At 35.8% G+C, this 17,126-nt stretch overlaps 1 protein-coding gene across 5 annotated transcripts in view; it reads right to left on the reverse strand.

Moving 5' to 3' along the window:
* DIAPH2 (diaphanous related formin 2) overlaps positions 1 to 17,126 on the reverse strand; it is a 914,837-nt gene that overhangs the window by 836,565 nt on the left and 61,146 nt on the right. For 3 of the 5 annotated variants that reach the window (XM_074391645.1, XM_074391643.1, XM_074391646.1), the window contains 2 exons: positions 13,834 to 13,938; positions 7,475 to 7,495 (listed from right to left, as the gene is read on the reverse strand). In XM_074391645.1, the coding sequence (XP_074247746.1) occupies positions 7,475 to 7,495; positions 13,834 to 13,938 (126 nt within the window). The remainder of the gene's footprint in view (positions 1 to 7,474; positions 7,496 to 13,833; positions 13,939 to 17,126) is intronic. The other 2 variants (XM_074391644.1, XM_074391647.1) reach the window with 1 other exon arrangement.

The following is a 17,126-nucleotide window of genomic DNA, read 5'->3' on the forward strand; positions in this document are numbered from 1 at the left end:
TTCTGATTGAATTTAGATTTTTAACACAATTATCACCATCATAAAACTAAATATTTTACAGTACCAACTATCCTACAATTTCTAAGCCCGTTTTAAAAAATCAAATTGGAGTGCAAGAATATAATGTTTTAGCATTGTGAAGCAGCAACTTCAACCTCCAATAATCAATGTTTTGTCTCCCCCTTCTGGACTATACAGTTATAAAAAGGAGAAAAAAGGAAAAAGAAGATTTAATCTTTTTTCATGGAACAGAGTCAAATAATTAGCCTCACACACGTGTAATACTCCATGAGGTAATCATTAAGATAATTCTATAAATAAAGTAATAAAACTTCAATTTTTTAATGTAGTTAACAGCTTAACAGCCCACAAAGCATGCTGCCACATTTGGTGGTATTTTAGGTATATCACTATTAGTAGGTAGCTTATAGTAAGTAATACATCGGTAACATTTTAAATTTATTCCTTTAAGCCTGATCATATGTTTACACTTTTTTTTTTTTTGGAGACAGAGTTTTGCTCTGTCACCCAGGCTGGAGTGCAATGGCGCAATCTCGGCTCACTGTAACCTCTGCCTCCCAGGTTCAAGCAACTCTCCTGCCTCAGCCTCCCAAATAGCTGGGATTACAGGTGCCTGCCACCATGCCCAGATAATTTTTGTATTTTAGTAGAGATAGGGTTTCACTATGTTGGCCAGGCTGGTCTTGAACTCCTGATCTCAAGTGATCCACCCACCTCGGCCTCTCAAAGTGCTGGGGTTACAGGCGTAAGCCACCGTGCCCAGCCACATTTATGCTTTTAACAAGAACTTACTCTCAGTATTACCTTCTTCATCAGCCTGGGTGAGGGGGCAGTGGAGGGTGGGTGTTCATTTGGCTCTATTTTGAAAAAACTCTTGCAACAGTCATTCAATTAGTGCTCATGATTCCCATGTGCCATTAGGGCAAAGAAGCATGCATTTGTTTCTGACCTTCATTATGATGGGCTTGTTTTGTTTTGTTTTGTTTTGTTTTGTTTTGTTTTGACTAAGATTATTTAGAAACATTGCAAAAGGTACAACGTGATCTCTTATGTCAGATGGTTTATCTGGTAAATGATACTACAGGCCACCAAAATGATTCACTCTTCTCTATCTTGGTCCATCAAATCACCTACAAGTATACTTGGCCTTCAATACCTAGTAAAGATATTCAGTCGTCAGTTTTTAGGCAGGTAAATGTTATTAGAATGATCAGCAACATAGTCTCAGCAGCAAATATACAGAGAGTACATTTAAAATACTAAAGCAGTAGTTTGAAACAGAGAACCAAATTATAAAATTACACTGCTAATGCTGTAAGAGCTAAATAAATGTTCTTGCATGGTGGTAACTTTACTCATGCTATTGTGATTCTAGTAATTTCTCCCTGATTAACATATCTAACTGAACTCAATCTTCTCTTACTCCAAACTTGGTCTTGTTCCTGACTACTCTATGAATGTTCAAGTCATTTTGGTCACCCATGCTTGAAATTTCAGTCATTACTGATTCACACATCTCTTCTGGCCTTTTAAAATCATTTGCTGAGGTTGGGATATTTTACTTCCACAGTTTCTGTCTCTCATCCATACCCTCCATTTAGTTCCTACTAACCACACTCCAGTTCAGGGTCTTATTACTTAAACTACAGCAACAACCCCCAGCTTGATCTCCATGCCCTTCTATCTAACCTTTCCAATTCCCACTGCTACATTAATCTTCCCCAAATACACCTTGGATTTTGTCATGCCATGGCTCAAACCCTTCCTGGGCTCCTGGCTGGGTATCAAAGTAAAAATTCCTCAACATCTCTCTCCTAAAATAACGTGAACCTACCTTTACAAATTAACAACTCACTAACGATGCTTACATGTTTTCAGTCATCCTCACTCACTCTTGGGATTGGTTATTAAACTCCCCCACACTTTGCCTTGTTTACTCCACTCCAAGCACAGTGGCCTCTGCTATACCTTCGGATACTCCAAGCACACTCCTGCCTCAAGGCCTTCGCACTTGCTGTTCTCTCTTCCCTAGATATGTGCATGGCTGTTCTCATTTTAATCCAGGTCTCCATTCAAATGTCATCTTGCCCAAAGACCTTGCCTATGTAAAATACCACAGCCCTGATCACTCTCTGCTTTCTCATCTTGCTTTTGTTTTTTGTTTCTTAATAGTGCTTGCCTGTCATTATATTTGATATGAGTCATATTGTCTGTTTCCTCATCTATAATTTAAGTTCCATGAAGATATTATCTGTAGGGTTCATCATTCTAGCACCTAGAATAATGCCTGGCACTAATAAGTACCCAATAACTTTGTGTTCAATAAAGGAATGAAACTCTGTCTAGAGAGGTTTACAGGGTCACAGGGAATCAATGGGTGATGCATCAGGATTCAAACTCAGGCACTTCTGACACAGAGACAAATGCTTTCCCAAAAAGCTGTTGCTGCTGCCAACTTATTAAATTACCTCTTACTTAACACTGTAAGGTCTGGTCATTACAGTGCTTGGTATTTTCCAAGTATCATATGTAATCATATCAATTCTCACTTTTTTTCACAGAAGAATGCTTATTTTTCTACCTGTGGATAAATTATTCCCGGCTTGCAATGAAATCAAATCAATCATTTTAGCTGTTTTCTAAATCTGTTTCAGCGTTGTGCTACTAAATAATAAAAACCATTTATTTTGCTTCACAAAATTCTGTAACACGTATTTACAACTAGAAGCCATTGAAAAAAGTCATTCAGTTCTGTATCTCTACCCTACTCCAAATTCTCTTTGCTATTTCTAGAGATCTTTAGAAAGATACTTTATCATTTCCCATCACACACAGTATCTATACCAAATCCTCAACTATTTTATTAAATCTTTAAAATAATCTTGTCAATATTAACTTGAGATCATAAATGATTTTGCTTTTTTCCTCAAAGCCCAGCAATAATCCACACCACATAACAGCTTCCAATAAACAGGCAAACCATTCTCCTTCCAGCATCCAGCTGAATCCTTCCCACCATTCTTGACCCAGAATAAATCCTATTTTTCCCTTTATATCTTCAAATAACAAGCACCTTGAACATTTAACAACAACAAAAAAAAGTCAGCTCACAGTCTTATTTTACCACGTCTTTCATATCAAGCATTTTGTAGAATTCAAGACATGTAACAAAAATGTTATTCAGACCTACTATTTGCAAGATTCTTCACACGTTAAATATATTAAACATAAACAATATACTTCAAAAATATCACAAATTTAGTATTATTTTCTTCATTTTATCAATGAAATGACTGAGATTCAGAGAAGTAAATTATTCAAGGTCACACAGCTAGTATGTAGCAGAGACAGAATCTGAAACCAGGTCCATGATCACTACTAAAATTTGCATTCCTTCATAGAGTCTGTATTGTGGACATACAAAGACTCATAGTATGTGAGAGACTATTATTTGAGGATATACATTACTACAGGCATAAAGTAAAATAGGAGTACTCTAAAAGCCTTTAAGGAATATATAATGAAATAGGAATTATAACTTAAGAGTGACTCCGTAGGTTAAAAATAAAGTGCTATGAAAGTTCAGATAAATTACCGTAGGTGGAAATGGGAAGGTAGATCAAGACAGGCTGCATAGAATATTGACAAAGGAAAGAAAATATTCTGTACAAAAAGATCCCTTGAGCAAAGTCAGAAGCAATATTGCCTGAGGCTAAGGGGGTGGTTGTGTTCAGGTAACAGGCAGTTTCCTAGCTTGACTTTTAAAATACAATTTATATAGAATGTGAAAAGTAAAGACTGATGGTAGCTCAAGATCTGGAGAGCCTCAAATGCCTTCATTTCTGCTTCTAATCAACAATGGATAGACAAAGGCAAAACAGGTCTATGTCGACCTCCTAGTTCATTACATATTCCATCTTTCAGATTGCAATCTGGCTTTCATATCACTCATTTCTAGACCAATGTATGTACTCTCTAGGCAACTGTAATACTTAAAGTGGTTATTCTAGAATTTCTTTTTGAAACACCTCTATAAAATTCCTACCTGCCCTTTTTAACATGAATAAACACCTCTCCATCTGTTGAAGATTAATGAGACTGTGAGCATAAGCACTTTTGTACCTGATTTTCATCAATGATCTTATATATTGTTTTCTTATTCCCTGAAGTGGCAGAAAAAAAAAATTCTTCTTTAAGGCAACTGTCCCACCTAAACTCTAGAACAAACCCTTAATCATTTCCTCTAGAAGCTAATTCCTATAGTTTCTTCCCTTTATAGCAAGATTTACATACTCAAAGGTCCCAGATAAGACAGAGGGTATGAAATAGTTTGTATTATGGATCAAAACACGTTAACTCATTATGCTGTTTTTCAAAACACTCTGAGAACTACACACACACACACACACACACACACCATATATATAGCCTGCTGGCCTTCCATTTTGCAATCTTTACTATATTACATCTTCAGGTCCTATCTTTATTCTGTTTACCTGACTGTCTTCCCCATTAGATCTAGTTTCTTGAACGCAGAAGCTGTGTTCGTTGTGTAAAAAGAACACATAAATGATTTATTATAATATGTTAAATATAATGATAGAGCTATAAACATGGTGCTATGGGAAGGAAGGAGTTACCCAGGACAGCTTCTCCTAAGATTGACATGAAGCTTAACCTTGATGGATATTTAGGAGCTTGCTGGACACACTAAAGAAGAAAACAGCATTTCAGCTCAAAAAAAATAGAAAATGCTCGATTTAAAGGTATTAAAGAAGAAGATATGAAGGAATTGCCAAGTGTTCCTGTACAGATGGAAGACAGGCATCAGTAAAAATGAAGCAGGAGATGAACTTAGAGAAGTAGGCAGGGATGAGATCACAAAGGACAACAGGGAGCCATCTGAAGGTTTTGAGGAGGGAAATACAGTGGTCTCTCTTTATCCAAGGAGGTATGCTGCAAGACACCCAATCGATGCCTAAAACTGTGGATAGTTCCGAAACTCTCTATATAGTATGTTTTTTCCTATGCATACAAACCTATAACGACACTTAATTTATGAATTAGGCACAGTATTAAATTAACAATCGCTAATAACATAGAACAATGATAACAAAATACTATAATAGAATTATGTGGGCCGGACGTGGTGCTTCATGCCTGTAATCCCAGCACTTGAAGAAGCCAAGGCAGGTAGATTGCTTGAATTCAGGAATTAGAGACCACCCTGAGCAACATGGCAAAACCCCATCTCTACAAAAAAAATACAAAAACTAGCTGGGCACGGTGGCGTGTGCCTGTAGTCTCAGCTACTCTAGAGGCTAAGGTGGTAGGATCACTTGAGCCCAGGAGATCAAGGCTGTGGTGAGCCAAGACTGTGCCACTGTACTCCAGCCTAGGCAACAGAGTGAGACCCTGTCTCAAAAACAAAAATTAGGTCAATATGGTCTCTCTCAAAATGTCTTAGTGTGCTGCACCTCAGGTAACTGAAACAGAAATTGAAACCGCAGATAACAGGGTACTCCTGGAGCAAGATCCTTGGTAACAATGTAGAATATGCAAGGGTGGGTGAGAGACTGAAGACAAGGAGACTACTCAGTAGGCTACAGTAATCAAAAGGGTGTTAAATGATGAGTCTCTGAACTAAGGAAGTAACAGAAAACTAGAAATGCAGGCTGGTTCCAGCCCCTATTAAAATAAGCTAAAAATCTCTTTATCTCCCCAAACTCCCTTATTTAACCCCACCTAGCCCTGAATTTAATACAAATCCTCACTGACTCACTCAAAAATCTCCTAGGTAGCTTCCCAAATAAGTCTATCAGAATCCAGTACCTCTTAAAGTGTGAAGTATACTACTTAGACTACCTTAACAGAATCTCTGGAGGTGCTAGATAAAAATGCAAATTTCTTGGCCATATCCCAGAACACCTGAATCACACTCTTCTTGGAGCAGGACAAAATTTGCATTTTTATGTACTTTCCAGTTTAAGAAACATTAGCCTAATCCAGCCTATCTACCTATCAAATTTATTTTCCTTAAACACTGCTTCCATCATATGTTACCTGCTCGATCAAACTGATTTATGATTTTCTGCCTGGACTTCAAGACCCTCTTTCAACTTGATTTTTTACTCTTTCCAATATACATTCTTTGTTTCAACAAAGTCAACCTCATCTCTCACTTCCCTCTTCTCTGCCTCCACACACATAGTTTGGTTCTCTCTCTAGGCCTTTGCATTTAATATTACTTCCGGAACCTGAGAGCTTCTCCAAAGTCTCTCCTCCCTAGCCAAACCCCAGCCAGTGTAACTAACTCTGAAAGCCCAGTTTAAGTGAAGAAACTGACACAGATTTTTCTCTAATTACTCCAACCTTACTTCTCTCTCCTATTTATGAATTCCTATTAACATTTATAGCCAGCATGCACAATTTAAATTTTGATTATTTCAACACATTATCAACTAGGTTATATTTCGTTCTTACTTTCCAGTCATCAGTACACTTAGAATAATTTTTGGCATATAATAAGCATTAAATAAATATTTGTTGATTTTTGAAATTATATTAAAAGGATGATGCCTTTTCCCCCTAGATGTCAGGTGAATTTTTAAAAACGAGCAAAATAAAGAAAAAAGGAAATCCATTTTTAAAAGCAAAACAAACACATTCACTATTCTAGATGACTCAGTACTCGATGATGTTAAAGATACTGTTTCCTACCACCTTGTTCTCTAGAGAGTGCTTGGTCATGAAGATAAGGTAATTACAAATAGCTCTCAATCACAATATAGGCCACTCTGGGCATGTTATGTAATAGTGTATCATGTAATTATAGCACTGAGATACAGTGCCGTGAATATAAAACCTTTAAATGACAGCCACAGAAATAACCTAAAAAGATAATTTAAGCTAATCATTTCAATTTATCCATTTAATCAGTGAACCCCAGAGAAATTACATGACTTGCCCAAAGTAGCAAAGCTGATTAGTAGCATCCAACAAAGACAAACACCCAGGCCTCCTGACTTCATGGAAAGGGTTACTGTCATTACTCTATGTGTTCAGTAATACTGAAATCAAAGCGACATATTTTAATAAGAAATCCTGTTAGCATAAACCAACATTTTAGGATTTTCCTGCTGATAAATTGAGGTAAAATGTACAATTTCATCAGAATCATAAAGACTAACAGGCATAATTCCAAAAAAAAAAAAAGTGAAAACTTCTAAGATAAAATATACAAGCATATTCTAGTTCTAAAACATCTCCCAAAACCACAGGAGAAAAATACTTGCCCAGGCTAAATTCTAATCACCTGATCATAATATTCATCTCACTGCTTTGGTAAACTATACACCAAAAGAACCAAACATATAAAACACTATAAGCAAATATCACAATTAACAAAACCACAAATTTGTATCTAAGTGTAAAACACATCTTTTGTACTCACCGTAACTTTACTTCCAACTATCTGCATGCAGTGGTCAACGAAGAATGGTTATGGTGTAAAAAAAAAAAACAAACAGCAACAATGTTAGTAGTCAGAAGCTTTTCACAGAGGTTAAGTGTTTAGTAAATTAGTAAATAGCTAACCCTATTTATGTTTTTGATACTTTAGCTCTACAGACTAAAATAGATATATCAATATTAATTTCTACTATGTTTCAAAAATGTGTAAAGTCTACAGAATAAGAATTCTTAAATAAGTGATAATTACTACTCAAGGATTTTTAAAAAATGTACTATAAAGGCATCTCATATAGTACAATCTAAATATCAAGTTATGCAAGATTCAGTGCAATCAGGTATCAGATTTTGTACCAGCTCATAGCCCCTGAAAAAACTATCAATAGAAAATTGTTTGTTCTTTTTTTCCCCAATATTGCCTTTTCTTTTCTTTCTTCTTATGGTAGAAATAGTACACCTTCTTATGGCAGGTATACAATTAGAGTATTTTAGAATATAGATGCTACATTTAAAGTCATGCATTAAGTTCAGAAGGAAACTTTAGGTTGAAAAATATTTTTTATTGTTATGAATTTAAGGTGTATAATACTGTTTTATATCGAACTTGAAAATTATAGAAAAGATAGATTGCTTATTATTCTAGTTTTCTAGGTAATCTTAGCATTTCTATTACAAGGTCAGTTTTCTACATAATGTGAAGACAAAGAAGCACTTTACATCTAAACATGCACATGTTCAGAAGGAGGAAATAGTTCAAAAACTGCAGCTTCAATACAGCTTCCTAATGGATAAGTGATAAAAGAATTTCTGAGAGGCCGAATTGTGTTTAAGAACGCAAGAAGTAAACTCATAGTCCTAAACATAATTTTATGCAAAAATACGAATATAAATCAAATCACTATTATCAGATTCCCACACTTGAATATCAAGCAGGATCCAAAAAACAGTTAAGCCACAATACAAAACCATTAATGCAATAGCACTTATCAAAATGTGTTCTATTTTTCAGCTAGTACTTTAAAAATAAAAATCATATTTATTTGAAACCCCGGTAAAAATCCTATGTTGAATAGGACATCATAAAATACAAAAAGATAATGACAGCTTCCAAGTAAATTATTTCAGAAGAATCCATGAATCTCAGAATAGAAAAGCAGCTTTCTTAAATATTCATTCAGCAGACTATTTCCAAGCAGTGATTATTTAGTTGAATAAAAGCCTCTTTGGTGCCATTAACAGTCTTCTGAATTAAAAGATATGCTATTGACCTAAATTATTTCCTCCTACCAAAAAGACAGAGGTCGTATTTGTCCCTTGTTTATTTAGCACAGACATGAGACTTACAAAAGAATGTGAGCCTGCGTTAACAATTAAAGCAAGTCTATATACTCAGTGAACCAACCAGAATATGGTCCATTTAATGACTGATTTGCATTGCAAAATAACTGCATTTAGCGAAAGCACAAACAGCAATAGATAAGAGTTAGTACCCAAGAGAAGCTAAGAGAAAATATTTTGGCCATGTCCAGGTTCAACTGTTTGATGATATCCAGACCATACCCGGAAAAGACCTGAGAAAGTTCATCTGATAATTACAAAAGCAAAACCGTAATACATGTATACACATATAGATACACTGCAACTTTTAACTATTCATGATACTGTTCAGTGTAACAAATCTGCAGATGTAGCTGGCATCACTGTTTCAAATTATTTCCTACTGAGATTTAAAAAGAAACAAACAAACAAACAAACAAAAAAAAAAAACAATGCTGCCTCTCAATGGTTTACCTCTTTAAAAATGTAATTTACGTATTTTAAAATTTTGAAGGTTATGATTTAAATTCTAAATAAACTAGTCCCTTAATATTCTAGGAATGACATTGGCATTTGACAAACTAATGTTGGGCTCAGTGAATAACTTTTCCTCATAAATGTCTATATGTGCTGTTAAGTGCCTGTGAGATCCCCTCTGAATTATCAACATATTGTGTCCTCAAACTAGCAACATAATGTTTCAGGATTACGGTAGCACAACTTTTACAGTATTAACAAAGTTTGGTTTTCCATTTTCTGAAAACATATGCTGGTGTTTTGAAAACATAGACTCTTCCAGGTTATTTGTGTGTAGGGTAATGGCCCCACAGGGTCATGGGGTGTCCCTTAAGCTGTGCTGAGGCACAGGATCCAAGAAATAAAGAGACAGGCGAGACCCCAAATGTCCAGAAGCGTCTGTATTTATTGGGTATAGGTTAGGGACAGGGTAGTGAATGAAGTCATATAAGGATAGTGATAGGGTTGTGAGCAATAAAACAAAGGGTCCACCCCCATTAGGTCACCTAGGCTAGGAGGTGGATAGTGTGCAGCAAGGGGTCCCCCCCATTAGGTCATGGAGGTGGGCTGTGTGCAGTAAGGGGTCCACCCCCATTAGGTCACTGAGGCATGGAGGTGGGCCGTGCGCAGTGAAGAGGGTGCAGTGTGCAATATCTCTTATCTATGGGCACGCTACTTGTAAGAATATAGGAGGATGCTTAAGTCATACAGCAGTGACAGAGGTATCAGGGTTTACCGCCACCTGCTGGCAGCTTCCAATGAGTTCTATAGGAGGATCCTTTTGAGCTAGCACAGTTACAAGAGCTGATAAAGTTCACAGTCACCAAGGTGTGATTATCCAGAGGGGTTCTGAGCCCTCGGATGCTCGAGAGATTGCCAGTCTGACGGCAGCCTTCCACAAGAACTGGAGCAAGGTCCTACAACTCCTTTATCAGGAGAAGTGGCTCTTGCTCCAAGCCTGCCATACAGCGGGTGTCTTTACGATACTGAATGCTGCTGCCTGGGCCATGGGTTCTCATCCTGGTATAACTGTTTCTCCCTTAAATCATGCTCTGCACCGTGTCTGCTCCAGACATTCCTCCGACTATAAGCTGCTTAGTCCTTAATTCATGCTCTGTACCATGTCTACTCTAGGCATTCCTCCAATTATGAACTAAGATATAGTTGTGTGTGTGTGTGTGTGTGTGTATATATATACACACACACACACACACACACACACACACACATACAGCTAGTGCTCGACTTACAACCACGGTCGGGACCGCGGAACAGTCGGAACACGATTTGGTCGTAAGCTGAGTAGGCTCTATGTACAGTTGAAATGGTGCACGCGGAGATGGTAGTGCTGCCAGAAGCTGGTCCGCACTGTCGTACGCCCAGCTGGGCACCGTTTGCGCTGCCAGGCGCGGAGCAGTCGTGGCTAGCGATTGTGGTCGTAAAGTCGAATGGTCCTAAGTTGCATAGGTTGCAAGTTGATCAATACCTGTATGTATGTGTGTGTGTGTGTATATATATATATATATAGATATAGATATAGATATAGATATAGATATATATGGAAATAACTGAGTGGTAAGATATTCTTTAGGCACTCATTTTATGAACTAATATATGATTATATAGAGAGGATTATATAAAGGGAAATAATTGAGTAGTAACACTATAAACTGAGATATTCTTCAGGCACTAATTGAGCCAGGATTCTGCTTAGCTCTCCTTCCTCGGTGCCTATATGGGGGGTTACCCACATTTGTGGTCAAATTATCTACATGTACCTATTACCCTAAGTCAGGTCCATAACTATGCTTCCTACAATGAGAAATGGAGGACTAAATGCAGAAAGGAGGTTCTTCGCCACTCCTCTATTTAAAGTTCATTCATCATTGACAGAGTTACTCAAATTACTTTTTCCTTTAATAGTCACATAATTTAACATTCTGTACTATGGGACTTTAAGAAGAAAACACTAAGCAATAGTTTTTATTATTATCCTATGGTTTCCTTTATATTCTCTTTTTCCATGCTAATTTTAGCAACATTAATTACACAACAAAAGATTCTTGTTTGCTTTAGAAACAAGTTTTGACCACATATTGATGTATAGCTTCATTTTACTTTTATGTCCTTACTCAGGAACCCAGGAGCATGATAGACATTTCTATCTAAAATTTGGTTTTGGATCTCATACAAAATGACTAATGCAGGTGTTAAATGGGGAAAATGTATGATTTATGTTTAAACTTAACTACAATTCTCACATGTTTTACCATGACTATAAAACATGTTTCCACCAGGGACTCCAGCTCTTAATTTTGTTACATCAAGATGAAAGTTGTGACTACCTAGAAAGCATTTTCATAAAGTAGTTGTTACTATCATATCTACTTTAAATGCAAATTTTAGTGTTGTGATAATGAAAAGGTCAAAAGATTAGATGATTTCTTGTCACTGAAGGCCAACCCTCTCACCTTTAAAAGGAAATTATATAAATAATTTTTGTGGTTTTAATGATAGAAAACACAGTAGTAATTAATGTCTTTCCGCGGTGAGAAAGCTTCAAAACATGCTTGTCAACAGGCTTTCTTCCATCATAATATCTGGCCCATGAAAAATATTAGCAAAAAATGTATAATCCTGGAAATCTTATCAAAGTGCTGTACATAATTCAAGTGCTCATAGGTACACTGAATGAAACAAATAAGGGCCATTAAGTAGTTCTGATTTTGAGGCTAATGCCTTAAACATAGAATTGTCATATCTTTTTAGAAACATTGAATTTCCACCTTTTGAATACTGCAATTCAAGTGAGCTCACCTAATATTTATCCAGTTTTTTGCATTTTAATCTGAGAAATGAGTATATAACTTAAAGTGTGCATTTCTTTGGTCACTTGAAGAGGAAACAATATGAGAATTAATGTAAGCAAGTTCTGCACAGAAATCAAGTAATAATCAAAAGGTCAAGGAATAAGAGCTTCATATAATCATTATATTCAGCCCCACTTACACAAACAACAACAAATGAACCAGAGACACTAACAAAATCTTATCATTAAAACCACCACATGATTATTCATGTATTATTATCTGTACTTTGCACTCAGATTCAGTCATACAGATTTACTAGTGTATTAGCCTTTAGGTATTTGAAAAAATAACATTGAATGTACATCCTGCATTTCCTAAAGCATTTTACTGTGAACAATAACTTGAGTGCAAAAATGAGAAGAGATTCATCAGAATTTCAAAGTAAAACCCTATGCATCACCTAATTCTATTGAAAAAGACGCTCATGGCAAATTTCACTTATCACTTGAAACATATTTCTGCCCTTGGATACCAGAAGCAAATTAAAAAACATGTTGTTGCTCTGCTATGGCAGAGCTGCAATGTGTTATGTTTAAATAGTTCAGCATTCAGATTTGGCTTGCTTAAAGTACAATATAGAATCAATACCGTCATAGAATTCACAGCAAAATGCATTAGTAATTGCCACTGGAATTACTGTACTGAAATAGCATTAATAGGATAGCCAAATAACTTTAGAATACATTTTCCAATGAATACTTGTTTTCTGCAATGGTCAATTTATGAAATTTAAAATGCATGGTCTAAATGTGTATGTGTGTGTATATATACGTATGTATACACACAAAATCACCGTGTGTGTGTGTGTGTATAAAAATACACACATATACACACATACAGTGATTTTATCAACTCTAGATACTAAAAGCTTTTCCTTTACAGAAATGTAAAAGATGCATTTTGCTATTTCAAAAATGCAATTTTTTCTTACCAAAAAAAAAACAAAATCAAAGCTTAAGACTAACTTGAAGTGCATTAGGCAGTAAACAGAGCAAAATACTCCATTAAAATACCAAGTTTCCTGTTAATAACACGTCCTTTCAATGAACTTTACTTTCAAGTCTTGGGACTCACAATCAGATTTGATTAAAGCTCCTATTAAGTGACATCCTTTAAATGAAGCTATACAATAGCAATTATGAGTCAGCTTACATAGTTTGCATCATATGAAATTAATGAAAAAAGCTAACTGAATTTAAAAATACTGCTAAAACTTTCATGCAAGCAGACACCAGACATGTAGCTTTAATATAAACTTAACTCAAGCTGTGACTATGCTAAGTTGTGCCTTCTTCAAAATCTGACATTTTCATCTAACAACCCACATTTTGAGCAGAATACCTGCAACATGCAGTCAATTTTTAGTACGTATACAAAGGCTCAGGACTGGATTAGATTACCTCAGAGCTTTGTATCCTTTGTCTTGTTTGTAATAATGGAAGTGTCTCATTTCTAATGATGAATAGTTTTAAAATATATATTTAATACTAAGTGGGTAATACATATAAAAATTGTTTTCTGAATAGTCTATATGGGTACAATGAGGTAATTGGAAGATCTGAGGTTTGTTCATTTTTAAGCAGAATAACACTAAGCTCATCGCTCATTCTGTTGGTGCCAGGAAAATCTCCCTACTTACAGATTTGGCAGTGGCAGAAATATACTGGACAACCATCTCACGCTTGGTGGTAAAATCTTTGTTTCGTAAAGGCGCTTTTTTTTCTTCATTAAGGTTCATGTCCTCCTGTAAGAAATAACATTTACTGTGAGCATTGATAAATTTCCACTTAAGAGCGTCAAAAGTGATTAATAAATATTAATAATTTCTATGTCTTAAAATACTAATCCATGTGGTGACTCACATTAAAAATCCTGGTTTGGGATACTTGCACTATTATTTTTCACTCTAGATACCACAGTTTTGTGTAAATTGTACCATGCATTTATGGTTCACATCTCTACCTAGCCAACTACTGAGCAGAAAGAAAAAAATATTTTTAAAACTATTCCACAGAATAAATGAACAGTTTATAGCATAGATGTACATGATATCTATGCTAACAAAGCTCTTTATTTACCTTGATAACACACACACACACACACACACACACACACATAAACACACACACAAAATAGTATTTGGTATACACTCCCTTAGGATTGCCATTATCTGGGAAAGCAAATATAATTTGCAAATTGGCAGGGACTATATAGCTATAATGTGTCACTGAAAAAAATTCACAAGAAGATGTTAGATTTGGAAAACAAAAAAATAATCAGAAACATAGCTAACTGTATTGCAGTAACAAACATCACTCACTAGAGGGAAAAATACTCAGTTACAAGAACACATTGTTTTGAGGTTCAATACACTTTAATTTGGTTGGAAATCTACCTTTATTTTGTAATATACACACACATAATACTTTCACTAGACAAATTGTTTTTCTTCGCTTTGAAATTTATGCTAATCCTTGTGACATATGAAGACACCCTTGACAGGGTCACAAAACCAAGTTTTGTGATTGTGCTTCAAAATGCAATACCAAGTGAAAAGTCAACTTACAGAATAGGTGAAAATGTTTACAAATTATATGTGTAATATAGATGTGTACCCAGATATACAGAGAACTTTTACAACTCAATAATAAAAAGACGAAAGCCCAATAACAAATAAGCAAAACACTTGAATAGGCATTTCTCTAAAGAAGATATACAAATGGCCAATAAGCACAGGAAAAGATGTTTACTATCATTAGTAGAGAAATGTGAATCAAAACCACAATGAGAAACTACTTCACTTCTACTAGGATTGCTAGAAAAAAAGATGAAAATAATAAATGTTGGCAACGAATTGAAAAAATTGGAACCCTCACACGTTGCTGGTGGGAACGAGAAATGATACAACCACTTTGGAAAACAGTCTGTCAGTTCCTCCAGAAGTTAAACAGATTTATCTACCATATGACCCAGCTTACATACCCAAGAGAAATGAAAACATATGTCCACATAAACACTTGCACACAAATGTTCATAGCACCATTATTGATAATAGCCAAGGAGTAGAAACAATACAAACATCTATCAATTGATGAATGGATAAACAAAATGTGGCATATCATTCAATAAAATATTATTTAGCTCTATAAAGGAATGAAGTCCTGATACATGCTATAACCTGGATGACTCTTGAAATCACATTATGCTAAGTGAAAGAAGTATCATAAAAGACTATGTATTCTATAATTCTATTCATATTAAATGTCCAAAATAGGCAAATTTATAGGGAAGAAAAATAAATTAGAGGTTGCCAGAGCCAGGGGAGAAGAGTAGGGAGTTTTAGATTATGACTGATTATGGGTATGGTGTTTATGGGGTGATACAACTGTTCTGAACTTTTTTTGTTGTGATAGTTTCACACTCTTTGAATATACAAAAAAAAAAAAAAAAAATCTAAGAATTTGGCCAGGCATAGTGGCTCATGCCTATGATCCCAGCATTTTGGGAGGCCCAAGTGGGAGGATCACTTGAGCCCAAAAGTTCCAGGAGTTTGAAACCAGCCTTGGCAACATGGCAAGACCTTGCTTCTACAAAAACTTCTAAAAAATTAGCTGGACGTAGCGTTGTGTGCCTGCAGTCCCAGCTACTTAGGAGGATAAGGTGGGAGGGTTGTTTGAACCCAGGAGTCAGCTATGTTCTGTCACTGCATTCCAGCCCGTAAATCAGAGCAAGACCCTGTCTCCAAAAAGAGAGAGACAGAGAAAGAGAGAAAGAGAGAGAGAGAGAGAGAGAGAGAGAGAGAGAGAGAGAGAGAAGTACATTGTAAAAGGATGAATTTTATGGTATATGAATCATATCTAATTTTTTTAAGAAAAAAAATCAGTATTTTTATCCCTTTACTCATACAGAAATTCTGAGCATTCTGTTTCTTTAATAAAAAAAGCTAATTGGCAAAGAACAGTATCAAAGTTATTTTAAAGATGTATATGTGAGAATGTGGAAGACAAAAATCCTTAAAAGTAAACAAATTGCATCTATCTACTGAATAGTAACTTCGTTGACAGCAAAAATCTGTATTTGCAATCACTGCAGTGACTCCTGTGATGATTCATTCATAGTCAACACCTGTAAATTTTGTGTACATATACATGACCTCTCTTCCTAATTACCTGGATCACTGTGTCTCTATTCCCCCTTTTCTATCAAATGCTATTTCTCATTTGGATATTTTACTTGTTAAAGACTTACTAGAAGGTAGGAGATATCTTTGTCCTCGCTCTCTTATAGGCTCTGGCATTGTTGAATCAAAGTAGAACCACAAAAAGTAGGTTGGATAGCACTTATAATGAGGTCCATAGATGCTCATCTATGTTCTTCTGTATCTATTTCCTTTTTTTTTTTTTTTTTTTTTGAGGTGGAGACTAGCTCTTTTGTCCAGGATGGAGTGCAATAATCCTATCTCAGCTCACTGCAACCTTTGCCTCCCAGGTTCAAGAGATTCTTGGGATTACAAGCACACACCACAACACCCGGCTAATTTGTTTGTATTTTTAGAGACAGGGTTCCGCCATGTTGGTCAGGCTGGTCTCAAACTCCTGACCTCAAGTGATCCACCCACCTCGGCCTCCAAAGTGCTGGGATTACAAGCGTGAGCCACTGCGCCCAGCCTCTGTATCTATTTCAACTGACAGGGAACTCCCTACCTCCTCAGTTTGCCAAACTTTTCCTTTGATGACTGGACATGAAATATGTACACAAAATATTAATTGTGTTTTAAGGTGGATGGTGTGACTTTTTTTCTTCTCTACTTTTAAAATTTTGAATCACTTATTTACTGAACACATACTACACACCAGAAACTATGCCAGGCTATCTAATCTGGTAGACTGTTTTTATACTCAAATTAAATATTATTTATAGAGCACTTAGAAC

This window comes from Saimiri boliviensis, chromosome X (assembly GCF_048565385.1).
Source record: "Saimiri boliviensis isolate mSaiBol1 chromosome X, mSaiBol1.pri, whole genome shotgun sequence".
Taxonomy (NCBI): Eukaryota; Metazoa; Chordata; class Mammalia; order Primates; family Cebidae; genus Saimiri; species Saimiri boliviensis.